Genomic DNA, 18,112 nt, shown 5'->3' on the forward strand with positions numbered 1-18,112 from the left:
AGACGAGCATTCTGGAGTAAATTAGATCAAAGCGTAACCTTGTGTCAGTCTTGGTTTTCATGGAAGCTTGATACATAATGTGGATATTTAAAGGGATAGTTCATGCTAGTGCTGCATTCAAGACCATCTAAACTGAGACCAGTGTGTGTTGAGACCAAGACAAGACCAAGACCAGCACTCCTTAAGATCCACATTTACTGCCTGAGAAATGTCTTATTTTAAATCAATAAATATAATTAGAATTATAAGACACTATATAGAGCTGTTCAAATTAAAAATTAATCTTTGCAATGCAGAGGTGTCACAGAAGTTGCATCTGAATTTACAATTACAACCGCATAAATAATGTTTAGATTAATGTTTTTAAAAATAACATTGATTTTATACAAACGTTCAATTAACAAAATCACATTTACAGTCATACTCATATTTGTGAAAACAGCTCTCCTGCTCTTGTTATATTGCTTAATTATATTATATGTTATAATATAAAATTCAAATTTTTGACACAATCCCTCGTTGATTTCTGACCTGGCACAACGATAACAAAAGAAATCAAATTAGAAATAAGTTATTGACTGCATTTGAAACAGGAAGTTTTACAATTTACAATCAGTTTTACATTTTACAATCGCATAACAAATAAACCAGACAATGCACCACAATTTAGACAAGAGACAAGACTGCGGTAGCGAAAAATGCGGTCGACGCAGAGATAAATGGTCAAAAAATGATCTTGAGACAGGTCTTGAATACTCCAACACTAGTTCACGCAAAATGAAAATCTGTCATCATTTACTTATCCTACTACTACTTTTTCTAAACCTGTATACCTTTCTTTTATCCATGAAACACAAAAGGAGTTGTATGTAGCAGAATGTTCAAGCTGTCCTTTTCTAAAGTTGAAAGTGAATGGTGACCATATTCTAAATAGAAAAGATTACTGTACATAAATATTCCTCACACAAAGCTATAACCAAGTCTTGGAATACAGGCGCAAGTCGTATAGACCACTTTTATGATGCTTTTTTTCCAGTTTTCTGGACAACATTCACTTAAATTGTATGGAATAGAGCAGCTCGGAAATTCTTCAAAACTTCCCCTTTTGTATTTCAACAAAGAAAGTCATTAGGTTTAGAACAACATGAGAGTAAGTAAATGAAGACAGGAATTTCAAATTTTGGGTAAACCATTCTTTCAATCACACACCCCGGCCACACTATTGCATGCTTGCTGGGTGACTCGAGGCTTGTCTCAGCTGTTGAAGTACTTCACAATCAATCTCTGTCGCTCCAATAAGGTTATAGGAGTCATATTTAATTCATTTGTGTAGCATTTAAAGTGTCATTCATCATCTTTTGGCTCATATGCACATTTGCTTTTTTGCCAAAGGAGTACTGAAATTTAATTGCTAAATGTTGTGGCCAAGAACACCCCCACGTTGTCTTTTGCATTTGCACCCACTGTCAGCTCTGCAGGGCACGTGTGCAAGCGTGTAATGTTTTATTTATTCTCTCTTGTTACACGCTTCCTAAATTGGAATTCTTCTTTTTTTTGTGTGTGTTTTAGGCTATGCAATTACGTCCATTTTTTCATCCAAGGTCTATTTCCTTACTGGAAATGTGCTGCAAGACAAATGGATAATTTTTTAATGAAGATGTTGGGAGTTCTGTGAGCATCCTGAGATCCTGAACTGTCCGACTGCTAGTACTTTTGTATGCCAGATTGGCCCAGACCTAAAACATTGAAGACCACTTAAGACCAGACCAATTCTAAACCCCCTTAAGCCCCAGACCAAAACAATATCCCCGACCTAAGATCCTGATCTCGACCAATAAGGCTATTTTTTCTAGCATTGAGAGGTCTTGAAACCAAGTACTGTATATCCACATAATCAAGAATCAAACAAAAAAATCTTTCAACCCTGAAGCTTAGGAGTTTATCTGTTTTTTTTCCCCCTATGTTGAAACAATCATAGCATCTAAGAAAGTTGGATGATAGAGTTTGAGAGACTAAAAAGTTTGGTCATGTTTTATGATGGGAAACACATAGCTGCATCTTTCATTTTAGAAGGGAGACATATAATATTCAGACTATGATTTTGCATCAAGTGACATCAATCAACTTTGCTCAGCAACCCTTGACACATGCCCTGATGGAAAAAAATGTATACAGTTTTGTGCAAATGGAACGCTGTTGCCCTTGAATGCACCATTGAACAGAGCATCCATGATCTGAATGCTCATGAGGAGATTCACTCCATTATCCCATAGTATTCCTTAAGCATTGAACAGCAGGATGTTGCTGATAATGTCCGGCAATGAATTTAATCAGATGGTTTAAGCTGCGTGTGGCATTGACGCCGGTTGCTTCATGTTTACAGGAATGCAACAACAAGAAGAACTGCCATTGTGAAGCTCACTGGGCACCTCCTTTCTGTGATAGGGCGGGCTTTGGTGGAAGCATGGACAGTGGACCAATGAGACAAGCCGGTACAGTGACGTACAGCTGCACTTTTGACTTACCTGCTAGAGCAGTATGCACTATACTAACACAGCATGACTTAGTTAACATGCTTAATTAATACTTGCTGCAGTGATTATGTTATCCTTTCCAGTCTAAGGCCTGAAACATACTCTTCTACGCAAGTTTGCAAACATAGATACGATTTTTTTTAAATGCCCCTATTATGTTTTTTTATCTAGTTTTTTTTAATGTAAAAGGCCTGCAAAGTTATTAAGATCAAAGTGCACAACAACTAAAAAAAAAAAAGAATCGATTCTAAACTGCCGAAATGAGTCGTCAGCAAATCCAGTCTCACTTCCTGTTACAAACCTACATAGGTATATTTGCATAATGCCAGCCTATGGTCATCATTGGCTGCCCTCAAACATTGTAGTTGAAGCTGAGGCCTGGAAGAGTTTGGTTGGTATTGTTGACATATCGTTGTTTTCTGGAGCTACGAAAGCAAATCTTGCATGCACTTCCAAAGATGAGGACTCGCGCTTGAAAACCAATGCCATCATTACTGTTCATATCGCTGTGCATGCTGAGGAAGCCTCCGGAGCCGAAATTTAGATATGATAATAGCCGTTTCGTTTCGGAAACACGCTGTAAGTGGTAGACCAATCACAACAGACTGGGCCATCTGACCAATCAGAGCTGTGTAAGCTCTCAGAAAGGAAGCGTTTAGACTGAGACCGAATCCTTTATCAAACTGTTCAGACAATATGAGAAACGACGTGATGCTGCAATGTATATTATGTGAAAATAAAAGTGTTTTTTGATCTTGGATGTAAACCTATTGCACGAGAACTCCAAAACAAAATTAGGAGTATAATAGCATAAAAGGGGCACTTTAAATTCTTTAATTATTTGCTTATTTATTTATTTCCTAAACTGCTATACACAAAGAAATGAAACCAAATGATGAAAATGAGCACCCTGTGTTATTAAACCAGGTGTATTATTATTTTTTATAATAGACTTTGTTTTTATTTATTTATCAATTCATTAATTTATTATTAATTTATTAATTTATTTAAGAATGAACAACTCTACCCAAAGAAATGAAACAAAATTAAGAAAATTACCATCCTTGGTTAAAAATGTTATAGCAGTACCATTTAACCATGTGTAATTATTATTTTTATTATTATAAATGTGTATTTATCTATCAGACATTAAAGGAAGAAAGAGAACATAGAAAACTGACTATTAACTATACTGTACCTACTACAGCGTTCTTTGAAAATGGAAACTTGCATTGCATTATTAATTGCTTTGACAACATATTTCAGAATGCAAAGATGCGTACAGTACGTTTTGCATACCTAGAAGCGTTTATGCTTGCAAACATGCATGGAGTATGTTTCAACCATTTGAGCCTCATGCGTTCAGATTTTCCAAAACGTACTTCTTCAGGAAGTGCACGAGCTCTAACCACTTTCATCCCCTCTGTGACAGCCACACCGCAGGTAGAACAGTGCAGCCTGCGAGTACAATGTACTTACAAAACCCATTAAACGATTTTCCAGTGGAAAAGCATAACAGCGTTGACAAAACACGTCATTGATTTACTGGTGGAAACCTGAAGCACTGCGCTTAGATGTCACTCAGCACTCAGACACTTACGAACTCTGAGACAGCTTGTAAAAAGCAATGCAGGTGGAAACACAGAGGGATGTTGATCAATTCCTTTTCACACTAACCTGACTCTGACTTCTTGTGTTTTCCCTCTCTGTGCCATTCTGTGCCGTGCTGTACAACAGATGTGCGAGTGTGTGTATTAATGTGCGTGCTGTCCTATGTGACAACAGCTGACAGCAGCGCTGTGGCCGTGGGCGCGCTGGTCACCCTCCTTTGCTTGCTGTCGGCGGGACTGATTGTGTGCCTGAAGAGGAAAGCGCTGGTTCAGATGCTCTGCGTCAATAAGAAGAGCGCCATTCAAAAGCTAAGGTGCCGTTTCCTTCAGCAATGTCTTCCAAAATGTGTTTGATCCTGGATTCCTGCTGGTGTCCATCTAGGGACACCAAGAAAAACCTTGTATGGAAGCTTAAAGGAATTAAGTTTTAAGTTCAGTATAAGTTCATATCGAGTATAAGTTCATATTTGGGGCACAATATCATTTGGAACAGAAAATAATTGTGACATTCCTTAAAAAAAATGATGGTCACAGTAACACACTTACAATTGAGGTAAACTGGGCCAGCGTTCCATAGGGTTTAACAGTCTAAATGTGAAGATTGTAATTTTGTTAAAGCACTTGAATTATTCAGTAAAACCCTGTTTATAATTTAAGCTTTACTGTTGTCCAAATCATCTTTTTTGAAGTGGGGATAGTTTTCTTTGTGGATGAACTACTGATGTAATTCCTCTGGGTGGAGTTTACTTCATGTAAAAAGTGCTTTTACTCGTCAAGTCCCTTTCTAGTATCATTGAGTGTATTGTGTGACACTTAAAGAGTTTTTTGGCTTTATCTTATCATGACATTGATGTTTAAATAGGTTGGGTTAGGTCAGTAAGTGATTGATACGCATTACCGTTCAACGGTTTGGGTTAGATTTGTTAACATTTTTGAAAGAAGTCTGCTATGCTCACCAAGGCTTCACTTATTTGATCAAAAATACAGTAAAACAGGCAAAGTACTATTGTGAAATTACACCTTTACACCTTCATACACAGTCTCTTCAGTGTCACATGATCCTTCAAAAATCAATCTAATATGATGATTTGGTGCTCAAGAAACATTTCTTATCATCATCAATGTTTTAAAAACTCAACATTGCTGCTTAAAGTGTAACTTTGTATTGTTACAATCTTGGTAGCATATGTAAAAAGACTTAATTATACTTAATAATAATAATAATGAATAAATTCACATAAATAATAAATGTATTATTATTATTTATGTGATTATGTCACTCCATCATGCTATCATTTTAAAACAGTGTCTATTTTTATATTTACGTGTGTACTTACATTGTAAGTGCTTTACTATAAATGTGATTTTTCCTTTTAAAAGTAAGGAGCAAGTCATATTTTTTGTGGCAATTAATATTATGCCACAGATAAAAAGTGGACATCCCTACTGTAGTAATTAATTTCTCCACCCCTAATAATCGTAAAGTAAAATAAAACTTTTCAAAAACTCTTTCTTAATTCTACAGATCAGTTGGGCGAAAGCGAGCACCCAGCCCCCCACAGACACAATCCGTCTTCAGGGTCTCACCTCAGCACAAGACCCCCTCTTTACCTTTACACTCCCGATGTGACAAGGTAAGTGTAGTGCTCTACTCATCATCAGAATGGTCCAAAATATTGATATTTTAAATAATAAATATCTTATTTATATATATTATTATATATAGAACATTTTTTTCTAGTCTATTTTTAATATTTCTTATCCAAAATCCTTTACCTATTTTTTGGTAGTAAAATTGTGTTGTTGTTTTTTGAGAAGATTCATTGTAAATTGTTATTGTTTGACAAAATACCAGATTTTAGGTAACACTTTACAGTAAGGTTCCATTAGTTAATGAACAATACAGTTTTCATCCATCTTTTCAATACAACTGTTCATTGTTAGTTCACGTTAGCTCAGGTCCATTAAATAATATTAACAGATACAACTTTTGATTTTAATAATGTATGAGTGGTGCAGGTATGATGTCAGAACCCGGACGTATAATTTGCCGCTGGTTCCTTCGAGATTTTCCCACGGGGTTTTATAATGTGGTTTTTCAATTTATGTGTAAAAGAAAGCCTGTGAAAATCATAACTTGACGATACTTTGACTTTTTGTTCTATAACGTACACTGCACACACTCACAGCCCAAGCTGTCTTATCTAGTAACTTATTAAAAAAGTATGTTTTCAAATGTAAACATAAAGTTTTTGAATGGGTGTGTGTAATTTACATTTTAGAATAAAACGTCAAAGAATAGTCAAGTTATGTTTACAACAGGCTTTATTTTACAAATAAATAAACAGGAAAATCTCGAAGGAACCAGCAGAGAATTAGACTTCCAGGTTCTGATGTCATACTGTACCTGCACCCCTCTATTAGTAAATGTTAAAATATTGAAACATCAGCTAAGACTAATAAATTCTTTAGAAGTATTTTTCATTATTAGTTTGTGTATTCATAGTTTTGACAAATAGAACCTTATTGTAAAGTGTTACCAGTGTTATTTTGTGAAGAATTGTCATCTGAATTATTATTTACACCCCTATTAACAAGCAATAACAAGATTTTTTTCAATCTCAAATTCCATAATTCAATACCTCAGTGTCTTCTCTGCCCAGCGAGGAGCAGATGAGGTCAATTCACTTGCAGAATTACTATGCCTGTCCAAGCCAATTAATCCCTGGCTTTCTGTGTACACAGCGTGAGACTTTTGTGCATAATTGATTTATTGTTCAGTATTGACCCTCAAAGAATATTAATGAAGTCCAGTAGCATAACAATATAATGATTGAAGTTGTTGTTGCTGGAAGTCTTCGTATAATTGGAGAGTAGCCATTTAAGTGTGTTTGAATGTTAAAGCATTGATTGCTTCATCTGGGTATTTTTAGTCTGAGTACTCATATGTATGAGTACCTTTGTGAAAAAGCACCTGGAACAGTATGGGATTGTATGCTGAAAGAGGTACAGATTGATTCCTCGAAAGGTCTTAAAGGTTAGCAGTAGCGAGCTGTAGAGCTCGTATTGAATTCTTGTGTCTCCTTTTTCAAGAGCTGACTGTCTTTCCGCAGACATCCCATCCCTGTTCGGAGCCTCTCCTCCCTCCACATAACTTCCACAGTTTGCGTCGGCTGCCTCAATGTCCCACCCGCTGCCAGCCCATCCACATCAGCCACCCCATGCCCATCACACTGGGCATCAGCACGGGCTCAGGTCTGCAGCCTTTGCCCTCTATCCCGCCTCATAGGACTCTGGTCTCACACACACACTCGCCGGGCAGAGCGGCAGGCTTCCACACACTCCCACGCCAGCTTCCCTACACAAACAACAAGGCAAGTGCTGTCAGACACAGACTGTCACCATGTACTAACAGGTATCAGTGTGAATGCTAGTCTGGTTTTGAAATATTAATGGGGATATTAAAACTCTATATTGTTTTGTATAAAATAGATAAGTATTAAATGTAAAGGTAACACTTTATTTTAAGGTGACGTAGTTACACGTACTTTCTAAAATAATAATAATAAGTAATAACAGCAAATTGTGCATAATTACAAGTAACTAACCCTAAAGCAAACCCTAACCGTAACTCTATAGTAAGTACATAGTAGTTGATTAATATTACTCAGTACTTTTTTGAGTAAGTACAATGTAATTAATGTCACCTTAAAATAAAGTGCGACCAAAGAAAAAAGTGCTGAGTGATGACTGACAGTCGTGACCTAAATATGATTTACATTTACAATAATAAATCCTAAAATTCCGCATTAGAGGATCTCCGAGGATCTCCCATTCTTGGATAATTTTGATTCAGACTTGTGAGTTGTTAACTGGAGACTCGCTCTGACCGGATCATTTGAATCAGTGAGTTGTTGACTTAAGAACAGATGCAATCGGATCGGCCCATTTCACAAAAGAGTTTTTCTGTGCGATTTGTGATTGGATTTATCCGGTTTACTGAAAAGAATCAGGTCGTTCACGAATCGGACTCAGCTTTTGCGTTTCAGAGCGGGTGACGATTTCTTCAGCTCAAAATAACGAGAAACGACATGTTTATGAAATATAGTGAAATAAAAAGTACTGTATTATGCTTTGGAATGTAGTGAATAAAAAGTTAAAGTTTCCCAAAATAAAAAATACTCCAATAAAGTACAGATACTTAAAAATAAACCTTTTACTGCCCACCACTGTCCAAATGATTTGATATTGAATCTAATTAAATTGAACAAGCTTGTGAATCAAATTCGAATCGAATCATGACATTTTTGTCAGTGTCCAGCCCTAGATTTTGTCAGCGGGTAATCACGAAAATAATTGCAAAAAGGCATGTGGATAAGGAGGTTTTACCATAAGGGGCCGTTCACACGCTTTTTTTTTTTTTTTTTTTGCATTTTACTTTGCTACTTTCCAATTGATTGTTTTATGTAAATGTTTGCTAGATGGATGCCTTTGACCGTTGCACTCGCACTTGTGTCTTTTGCAGCATCTTGCACATGACCCAGCTATCTAAAAACACAGAGCTCAAAGTTAAAATAAGTTTCACTTTTAAGAAAACCCATCTTTTCCATTCCACTGCTCGCATCTAGCGTATTTCATTCGGCTGCAGCTGATATAAGTTCTATAGGATCTGTTTCTTTGGCTGTAAAGCGACAGACAGATGCAGAGACCAAGTGGATGGAGATAAGAAGACATTAGCGAGGACGTTACGCTTTCCATCGCTCTACAAAACACATAAATTACTTATATGAGGTTTCCATTTGAAGATAAAATGAAGACAAAATATATAAGAGTGGGGTAGACAGAGCGGGCGGAGGAGTGAAAGTGATACGGAGAGAATGAGATTGGACGGGTGCATGAGAGCTTTCCTGTGAGATGGGATGAGAGACATCCGTGTGTGAAGGTATGTGGTTTAGATGATAAGTGCTGCTCAGGGACACTGGCAGGATATGCTATCAGACAGCATGAAGAAGAACATCTGTTGCTTTGAATCTCAGCTCACTTCTCTGCACTGCAGTGACTAAACTGCAGCTAGATCCAGCAAACTAGAAAGTCTCACCTCAAGGAGACATTTATCTTTTGCTAAATAAGTGCAAGATATTTTTATGATAAGTCATTGTACTTGGAATGTAGTATACCTATCCCATTTGTTTTTGTTACTTCACTTTAAAAAGGGCTTAAGGAAAAAATAATATTAAGGTACAAATCATAGTAAATGTATATACAATCATGTAAACATGGTGCCTAAGGAAATAGTTCTCAATATACCATATAGGCTGCATCACAAGTCAGAATTCAGATCGGGATCGGTAGCATTAAAAAATTCTTCCAGTTCCTTTTGCTTGGAGATTGATTCGTCACACCGGTATGGAGCCGGAGCTGGTCATAGGGTCTGTGAGGAGGACCTGTCTGGTTATTGTGGTCTTTGCTGAGGATCTGTGCCGATGGCTGTCATGTTGACAAGGCCTTCACAGGGGATTGTCTAGTAGTCACGGTCTCTGCTGACATTCAGGGCTGCGTTGTGTGCCAGGTTAAAGTGATGTGTTTTTAGTCTAGATTTAAACTGACAGAGTGTGTCTGCTTCCCGAACAAGGCTAGGAAGACTGTTCCAGATTTTGGGTGCTAAATAGGAAAAGGATCTACCGCCTACAATTGAGGTATTATCAACTAGACAGAAGGATTATAATGTGTTAAGAGCTCGCTCAAGTACTGGGGAGCCAAACCATTTGGTGCTTTGCAAGTAATTAGCAAGATATTAAAATGCATGCAATGTTTAATAGGAACTATTAGGGAGCCAATGCAGTGTTTACAGAGCTGGGATAATATGGTCATACTACAATTCTACCTGCTGCATTTTAATAATAATAATAATTTAAAAAAAACAAACACAGAGATATTTCACATAAGCATTGAATGTGCTGACAGTTTGTATATATATATATATATATAGGGCACTTACAATATCGGGCAAGACATCATACTCAAATACATGTAGATGGTAAAATATGTGCTGTTTTGTCTGTATAAATAAAACTATACATGTTAGTATAAGACTAGCATTGATAAAGTAATTTACTAACCATGTCTGTGCAGTTATCTCCAATATAACAGCGTGCCATGACTATATAAAACTCATAAACCTGCTAAATGTCACATGGTACGTGCAGGGATACCAAAAAGGGACGTGACATAACTAGCCAAATACTGTTGACATGGATCTCCACACATAGGAATTAAATCAATAAATGCAGAACAAGACCCCGCTTTTAAAAATACGATATAAAATTTACAGCTACGCATTTTTGTACAGAAAAAAATATCTTTCGATTTCTACCTTGCCCCATTGACTTCCACTGCAGTTCATTACTCTAAATATCCTACATATAGATTGTGCCACAGTTTCTGTCTTAACTATTGAATGGAATATGTGTTCACCTTTAATTCCCATTATAACTTAAATACATAATGAACAAGTTTTTTTTTTGTTTTTTTTTGCGTTTCATCAAAAAAGCCTTTCAGAGTTCACATGTTGTAACTGAGCCACACATTACAAATGCCTGATACATTAAAGCTGGCTTGCTGACCTCATTGAAAGCATTCACATTAAACCCCTTTACATATGAAATCACTGGGGGGGGTTTGTGCTCTTGAGTGCCCTTTTCTTCTTGAATGAGTTCACATTTACTCGGGGAGCCATGAAACACTTTCACCTCTTACGGAGTTCTCACAAATTGGCCTCATGGCTCGACACACCGTCGTGCGCTCATGATTAAAAGGTCTTGTATTGCCATAATTACATTGTTTTCACAAGGATGATCGTTTGCAGAAACAAATCACTTCCATACAATTGGTAGAACCGTAAATGAGGACAAATAAAGACAAAAATGTATTTGAAATGGATGACAGCTTTTATAATGAATCTATTTCTCCTTTGTTTTCCACAAAACAAGGCTGAACAGCTGTGAATAGCTAACAGCTGTACGCCATGACCTCATCCTCTGAGTAAATTGGTAACACATGATGACCTCTTGACTTAACGTTTGGTGAACTGGGTGTTGGCAATGGGAGTGCTGCATATTTTGTTTTGTTATTCTGCATTTTTGCCAACCTGGTTTTCCAGGACGAGGCATGTAATCACAGCTCCATCTAGTGGCAGTAGGATGCTAGCATTGTTTACACACATTCTTGATCTCAACCCTTTTCACGCGGAGACCCCTGCTGTCCAACAGAATATTGGGTATATTCAATTGATTAACCACAATTCATTTTGTATGTATCAAATTTTGCGATTCCTTTTTGTAATATCAAACATATTTAAACCATTGTAGACCAGGTGGCTATGTGTGATAAACCAGGAAATCTTATGTGTTACCACATGCAGGACCAAAACAAGCCCAGTCCCCCACAGAAACCTCTTCCTGCAGACCCCTTATTCAGAGGCCACGGGGTGGGTCGAAGCATGTCAGCGGTGGGAGTGCGGATACCAGGCTCTGGACCTCTAGCCATCCCGATTCCAACAGTACCACGACCACCCCCTTCCATACCACTGCCGAACAGGTCAGTCCCATTGTGATATTGCTGGTAAACTCACATATTTATGGATGAAAACTAACCACATTTGTCTGGTTACTCTCTAGACCTCTTCCCAGATTACCACAGCCTTTTTATGATCACTGACATATGGACACCACAGCACTGGGTGAATTTCACCAGCATCTGAACACACTTTTTTTTGCACTATGAAAACTCTGTCGGACCAAGTGACCACCCTGCAGAAACTCCATGGAGGGTCTCACAGAGAAGAGGGCTGACCGGACACCTTGGTGCTGTGCCTCCTCAATAAAGGTGTTTGTTTGTCCCCGCTCAGGTACTGCAGAACTATTTAAGATGTATATTTATTGTAAGGAGGAAACGATGTGCTGTGCTTGACACTTTTTTTACTGTAGAACATTGTGACTTTTTATTACAATTTGTTTGTTTTTATATGTTGAAAATAAGGTAACAAATTATGTTTTCCTTTCTTTTTTGAGTGTTTTTTCCCTTCAGTTGAACTAATGCTGCGTTGACGCCATGTGATAATTACCGTAATTTCGAGATGACAACATGTGACGAACCGTTCACATCCTTAGACTGGGAATTATGCGTTTCTACTGTATGTTACACTATCAATGCCTAAACAGGTGGTACAAGTAGGAAACTCCCAGCTTACAAGTTGTAATTAAAAGCTCTATGAGGACCTGAATGCTTAAGTAGAAATCTCATATTCACGGGAATTACGACATTGTGTGAATGCACATTTTATGGTAAGAATTACGTTGGTGTTGTGAAGATTAAAAAAAAAAAAAAATGATGCTTTATGATGACACAGCATGTCTGGGATACTGAAGTATAAGCAACATGAAATCTGAAAGACTAAACACAGAGCGCTGGAATGGAATTTTGCCAATAAGTGCAAAAAACCCCTTCATAATTACTTGAATGAGGCATGTCATGAAGGAGGAAGTGATGTGAGCCATTATTGTTCAGTCATAGTTCAGTCATCTGTGGCAGTCATGCTCATGGACATTGACAAACTAACTTTTTTATTTAAATACACTTCCTTAAAATCATGTGCTTGAGCAAATGCACTGAACTATCCCTTTAAGGCCCGTTCACACTGAGGACGATAGCTATATTGATAATGATTAAAATTCTAAAAATAAATCTAAATATAAAAAAGTAGCAAGTGATTTTTTTTTTTCAGCTGATGAACAATAAAAACATTGACAGCCAATCAGAATGAATCCTGCTTTAAGAGCTCAAGCATTTAAAGCGTCAGGCAACATAACTGCAGTGCATGCTTAGAATAAACAGAACTATATCATCTGCTGGTGTGGACACTAGTTATTGTTATCTGTAACTTTATTATTTTTGGTGTTAATGGGCCTTTACTATTGCTACAACTTTAACCCCAAGCATTCAACTATTTGTGCTACAGACATCATGAATGATACCTCAAATCATGCGGCTTCTTGAGGAGAGATGTGATTTTACTTTTCTTAGCCATTTTTTGCAGGCTAAAGATCCCATTGAGTTACATTGATTAGGAGCCGAGCCATATCTACAGAGTGCAGAATATGCATAACAATGCCATGTCAACCATATCTTCAGAAAATGTAAAAATCCTGTCAGAATTTATAGTCCAAACACTTGAAGGGTTGTGATGTTCCTTTTCCAATATGTTTTGAAACATTCAGAGAACTCCAAGTGATAACGCAAAATATGTAGACACCACAGCCCTTAAAATATCACGGAATCGCAGATCAGCATTCCCACTGAGCCATCAGGATCCAGCAGCTGTCATGTCTGTGTCTTTCTGTGCTGTATACACATGTTCTGTGAAATATCTTCCAATACTTGAGGTTATAAATGTTGAATTTTCTGTACTGTATTTCTTGTATAATTTCTGACAATATACACTGCCGTTCAAAAGTTTGGGGTCAGTATGATTTTGTTTAAAAATGAAATGAATACTTTTATTCAGTAAGGATGCATGAAATTGATCAAAAGTGACCGCAAAGACATAATGTTAAAAAAAAAAAGATTTCCATCTCAAATAAATGCTGTTCTCTTCATCAAATTATCCTAAAAAAAAAATGCATGACGCTTTCTACAAAAATATTAAGCAGCATTTTCATTGTTTTCAACACTGATAATAAGAACTGTTTCTTGAGCATTAAATCGGCATATTAGAATGATTTCTGAAGGATCATGTGACACTGAAAATCTTTGCCATCACAGGAATAAATTACATTTTAAAATATATTAAAATAGAAAACAATCATTTTAAATTGTAAAAAATATCGCACAATATTACTATTTTTGCTGTATATTTGATCAAATAAATGCAGATTTGTTGCAAATAAAAGACATCTTTTAAATACATTAAACAAATCTTACCAACTCCAAACTTTTGAATGGTTAAAGTAGTCTCTTTAGCCAAATAGCCATCTTTCACTACCCTCTAATGAAAATGTTCGACATCAAGTTGATGTGAAGTACATAGGATGTAGTAAATATCACTGCTGGTGTGTGTTGTCACAACTATGGCATTTTTACACAATAAGTGGTTCTCTCTTGCCTATAACACAACTCTTTATGCACAGCTGGACTCACAAACTTATGGGACTGTTGTTCTGCTTGGTACTTCACCCTGAGGGGGAAATTACACTTTCCACATAATATTCCAGCGTTGTTGCTTTGGGACTGTATCATACCCAGCTGTCACAGTATTTCATTCAAGCCAAGCCTGTGTGTGTGTGCGTTTATGATCTTGTTTACCTAGTCACAGCAATGTATGTACATTTCACCTTTTTATATGCACTCATGTGGATGTATTGAATGCTCACTGATGTTTTTTGTACAAAATCTGTCATCAAGATTATTGCTTAAATTTTGCTCAGCTTTTTTATTTCTATGAATTAGGATAATAAAAGGGACACGTGAAGCCTTCAAAAAATTGTAACTGGATACTCATGGTAATGCAAGCAAGGACTTGAACAAGAATAATAAATGAGGGTATTACTATTGTGTATTCAATGTCATTTTATTTTACACTACAGAAACATTTGAGTTTTACTCAAGGCTTTAATGTAATATGACATCGAGATAAAGATCATTTCTGGTCTCCATAACAGAACTGTCCTGTTGATGTCAGTCGATTTGACTCTTCCATGCTTATTTTATCCAGCAAGTTTATGATGCTCTGAAACATAAATAGTCTTTTTGTTCTAAGCTACAAAATAGCATTAATTCGTTCATGTATAGTTTGTCAGGTTACCTGTCTCCCAAATGCTTACGGCATATCCGCTGCACCTGCTCCATACTACATTGGGGTGTAAATATAATTTTATCTGGAGAGTTATCAGTTCTCCTCTGGCAGAATGTTTTATTGCACTCCTATTGTTTAATCATTTAAGGATTATGAATATCATAATGATCATAATCTGACCGTTACCTCGTTCTTCAAATGGTGATCTGCCCCACTGTCAAGCAGAAGTTTCACCAGCTCAACATGGTTATTCAGCACAGCAACCTAAAAAATTACAACCAAAAGCCTGCAATAATGTAATCCATCTTGTCCACGACAATTCTAGTGGCTGTTTTGATGATAAATACCATCAATGGTGCCTTGCCAGCCTTGTCACGGATGTTTACATCAACTCCAGCCTGGAGGAGGACAGGGGCCACCGCAGCGTTCCCACTGATGGCTGACACACGCATGAGAGGAGTCCAGAGAGACACTTTATCCATCACATCCACCTGTCAGAGGACAAAAACACAGATGCGTTAAACTGACAATACAGGGTCTAACTCGACATTTGACAGAGTAGTAGGCCATCCCAGATGGTACATCTGTCAAAAGAGGTTTAATTTAAGTGAAATATCATTGCTATAGAGCTAAAGGCTAAAATATCAGCGATAACTGGTCATATGAAATACCTTTAAAGTCACCAAGTGTGCTATTTGTATACTTCTTTTAAACTAGTCTACTTCTCAGAAATATGCTTAAAATTACACTTAAGTATACTTAAGTACACTTATACAGAAAAGTGTAAGTGGCCTATAGACCTTATTCACTGCAGCGCCATCTTTGATTTTTAACGGGAATGAAAGCAAGGCTGTGAAGGATAGACATGCATCTCTTCAGTGGTTTGTACTGTTACTGTTTTTTGGATTGTTCTGCTGACGAAACAAAAACAACAAAAAAATTCCCAACAGCATGAGCTATGGAAAATTACAAGTAATCTATACTATAAAAAGTAATCAGTTGAGTTAACTCAAAAAAGTGAGGAAGCCGGTTGCCTTAATATTATTAAGTAAATAAACTTAATGCGTAATTGAAAAAAAATAAGTTATGTGGAATTGTCAAGTTCACATAACTTAATTTTTTCAATTATTAAAGTTTTTTTTTTTTGACTGAAAAATTGACCTCTGACCTCACAACCATCTTGGATTAAAAATGTAATAACAGGCAGGTGTTCTCCATCCACAGCCCAGTGGAGCGGCGAGCATCCATCTGTGTCTCGAGACTGCCATGTTGACCCGCAGTTACGCAGGTACTTCACCATATCCAGGTGACCAGGGTAACAGGCCTGCATTAAGACTGAAAAAAAAACACATGCATAGATAAACAAAATTGAGTAGATGATATGAATGATTATAACATGAAACTGCATCTGCACTGAAAAGGCATATGCAAGCTCACCTGTTTTTTCCAGTGCTATCTCTCTTTTTAATATCAGCTCCGTGCCTCACCAAAATGTCTGCTAAGCTACAAACCAAACAGATGCTGATCTCAATCGTGTTTTTCTCTCATGAAACCACATAGCAACTGGGAGTAATGGGAGATTCAGCAGCTCGCTGCTAAATTAGCTTTAGAAACATCAGATGCAATTTTACCTGGTGAAACCTTTCTGTGCTGCTACCATGAGAGGGGTGAAACCCATTTAGTCACGAACATCCACATTGACCATTCTAGGGAGAGGAATTACATGAGATGGGTTATGAACAATATGTCAACTGGTATTTAAAGTGATTTTGTGGTCTTCCAGATGGTCAGTGGTTCTCACCCTGACTGTGGTCAGCTCCTGCTCATTCTCCCTGTTCAACGCCTGGTGGAGGTTCTTCCCACTGAAAGGCTCTCCTGTGGTCACACCATCAGAACATTAACCATGCTTGCTGAGTAAAAATATTCATTTCTTCTTCTTCTTTTTAAATGGACCACAAACTTTTGAAACTGTTTTTGAAGATTTGTTTGTTTCTAATCAATAAAAGCAAGGAAAATGAGATTTACTAGGTTTAAAATAGGTAAAATATCTCACGGTTGGTGAAGACAGAGACTGCGGGGCTGAAGCTGCACTCCCCTGAAGGTCTGGTGACCATCAGTCTAAAACTGTGATTGGTGCTGGACTTCTGTACCCTCTGTGATAAAACACCAAAACAGGGCTGTGTTGCTGAAAAGACAGTTTAAATATGTTGTAATAATTTAAGTATTTAAAGAAATAATCAATCAGAGAGATAGGACACTGACATGTATATGGAGCTGAATGTGTGTTTTGGGGTCCATCTGCTCCACAGAGAAGTGGGTCCAGTGTTCAGGGGGGCCAGTTCGAGATGTGTTCTCTTCATTCATCCAGCTCATCTCGATACTGTGGTGACTGACCTTCCCAATCACAGGAGCCTGAGGGAGGTCTGGAGATTTTGCTGGAGAAAATAAGTGGCACGATCTTAACAACATTATGTACATTGTTTGTATTAAAGTGTAGGATTGATGTGAATTTTAGGCATATCTTTGCAGTAATTTCCAACACAGTTATATTACTTTTTGTTAACCATACGCGTGTTTTGACAAGGGCTGAAACCCAAACCAATCCATGGTTATGCAGTTATTTGATACTGCAGCATCCATGGAATGATTTTGCTATTCAGGTGTGACATATACTGTATGGGTAAACAGCAGCCTATTGGTTTCATCTTAATAAAGGTCATGAATATCATGTACCAATGCACTAAGAATAACTAACAGAAGATTGTTCCTGGATTAGTGATTAAGTTAAAAGATTATCCATTACTTTTTAATCACTGTTGCAGATCAGATGTAGCATTATTTTCCAAATACATAAATACATTTGTATTATATAAATCAAATATAAGAGAGGAATAAAGGAACTTTATGTGGTATAAGAAAATTAATTTATTGAAGGTATTTTGTGGTGGTGTTGTTTTGAATAAAGCTTGTTCCTGGATTAGTGATTAAGTTAAAAGAGTATCCATTACTTTTTACTCACTGTTGCTGGAGAAAACTTGCGGATGTTTTTATTTTAATTTTTTTATTTTAAACAGGTCTGGCAATGTAGCATAATTTCCCAACTAACTACAGTAACTGGA

At 37.0% G+C, this 18,112-nt stretch overlaps 2 protein-coding genes across 3 annotated transcripts in view; one reads left to right on the forward strand and one right to left on the reverse strand.

Annotated features, from left to right (window-relative positions):
• adam12b (ADAM metallopeptidase domain 12b) overlaps window positions 1-14,748 on the forward strand; it is a 90,717-nt gene extending 75,969 nt beyond the window's left edge. The window contains exons 18-23 of one of the 2 annotated variants that reach the window (XM_079852945.1): window positions 2,384-2,492; window positions 4,320-4,458; window positions 5,670-5,778; window positions 7,258-7,518; window positions 11,565-11,740; window positions 11,821-14,748. In XM_079852945.1, coding sequence (XP_079709071.1) covers window positions 2,384-2,492; window positions 4,320-4,458; window positions 5,670-5,778; window positions 7,258-7,518; window positions 11,565-11,740; window positions 11,821-11,860 — 834 coding nt within the window. In that variant the 3' untranslated portion in view covers window positions 11,861-14,748. Of the gene's footprint in view, window positions 1-2,383; window positions 2,493-4,271; window positions 4,459-5,669; window positions 5,779-7,257; window positions 7,519-11,564; window positions 11,741-11,820 lie in introns of both variants that reach the window. The other variant, XM_079852944.1, reaches the window with a different exon arrangement.
• Window positions 14,749-15,009: 261 nt separating this feature from the next.
• Window positions 15,010-17,462, reverse strand: fank1 (fibronectin type III and ankyrin repeat domains 1; the record flags this gene model as incomplete). Its single annotated transcript, XM_079854134.1, has 8 exons — window positions 15,010-15,047; window positions 15,180-15,257; window positions 15,341-15,484; window positions 16,162-16,328; window positions 16,684-16,699; window positions 16,795-16,868; window positions 17,047-17,146; window positions 17,256-17,462. 8 exons carry the CDS (start codon window positions 17,460-17,462, stop codon window positions 15,018-15,020), a joined length of 816 nt encoding a protein of 271 aa, XP_079710260.1. The 3' UTR covers window positions 15,010-15,017.
• Window positions 17,463-18,112: the final 650 nt, after the last annotated feature.

This window comes from Squalius cephalus, assembly GCF_949319135.1.
Source record: "Squalius cephalus genome assembly, chromosome: 20".
Lineage (NCBI taxonomy): Eukaryota > Metazoa > Chordata > Actinopteri > Cypriniformes > Leuciscidae > Squalius > Squalius cephalus.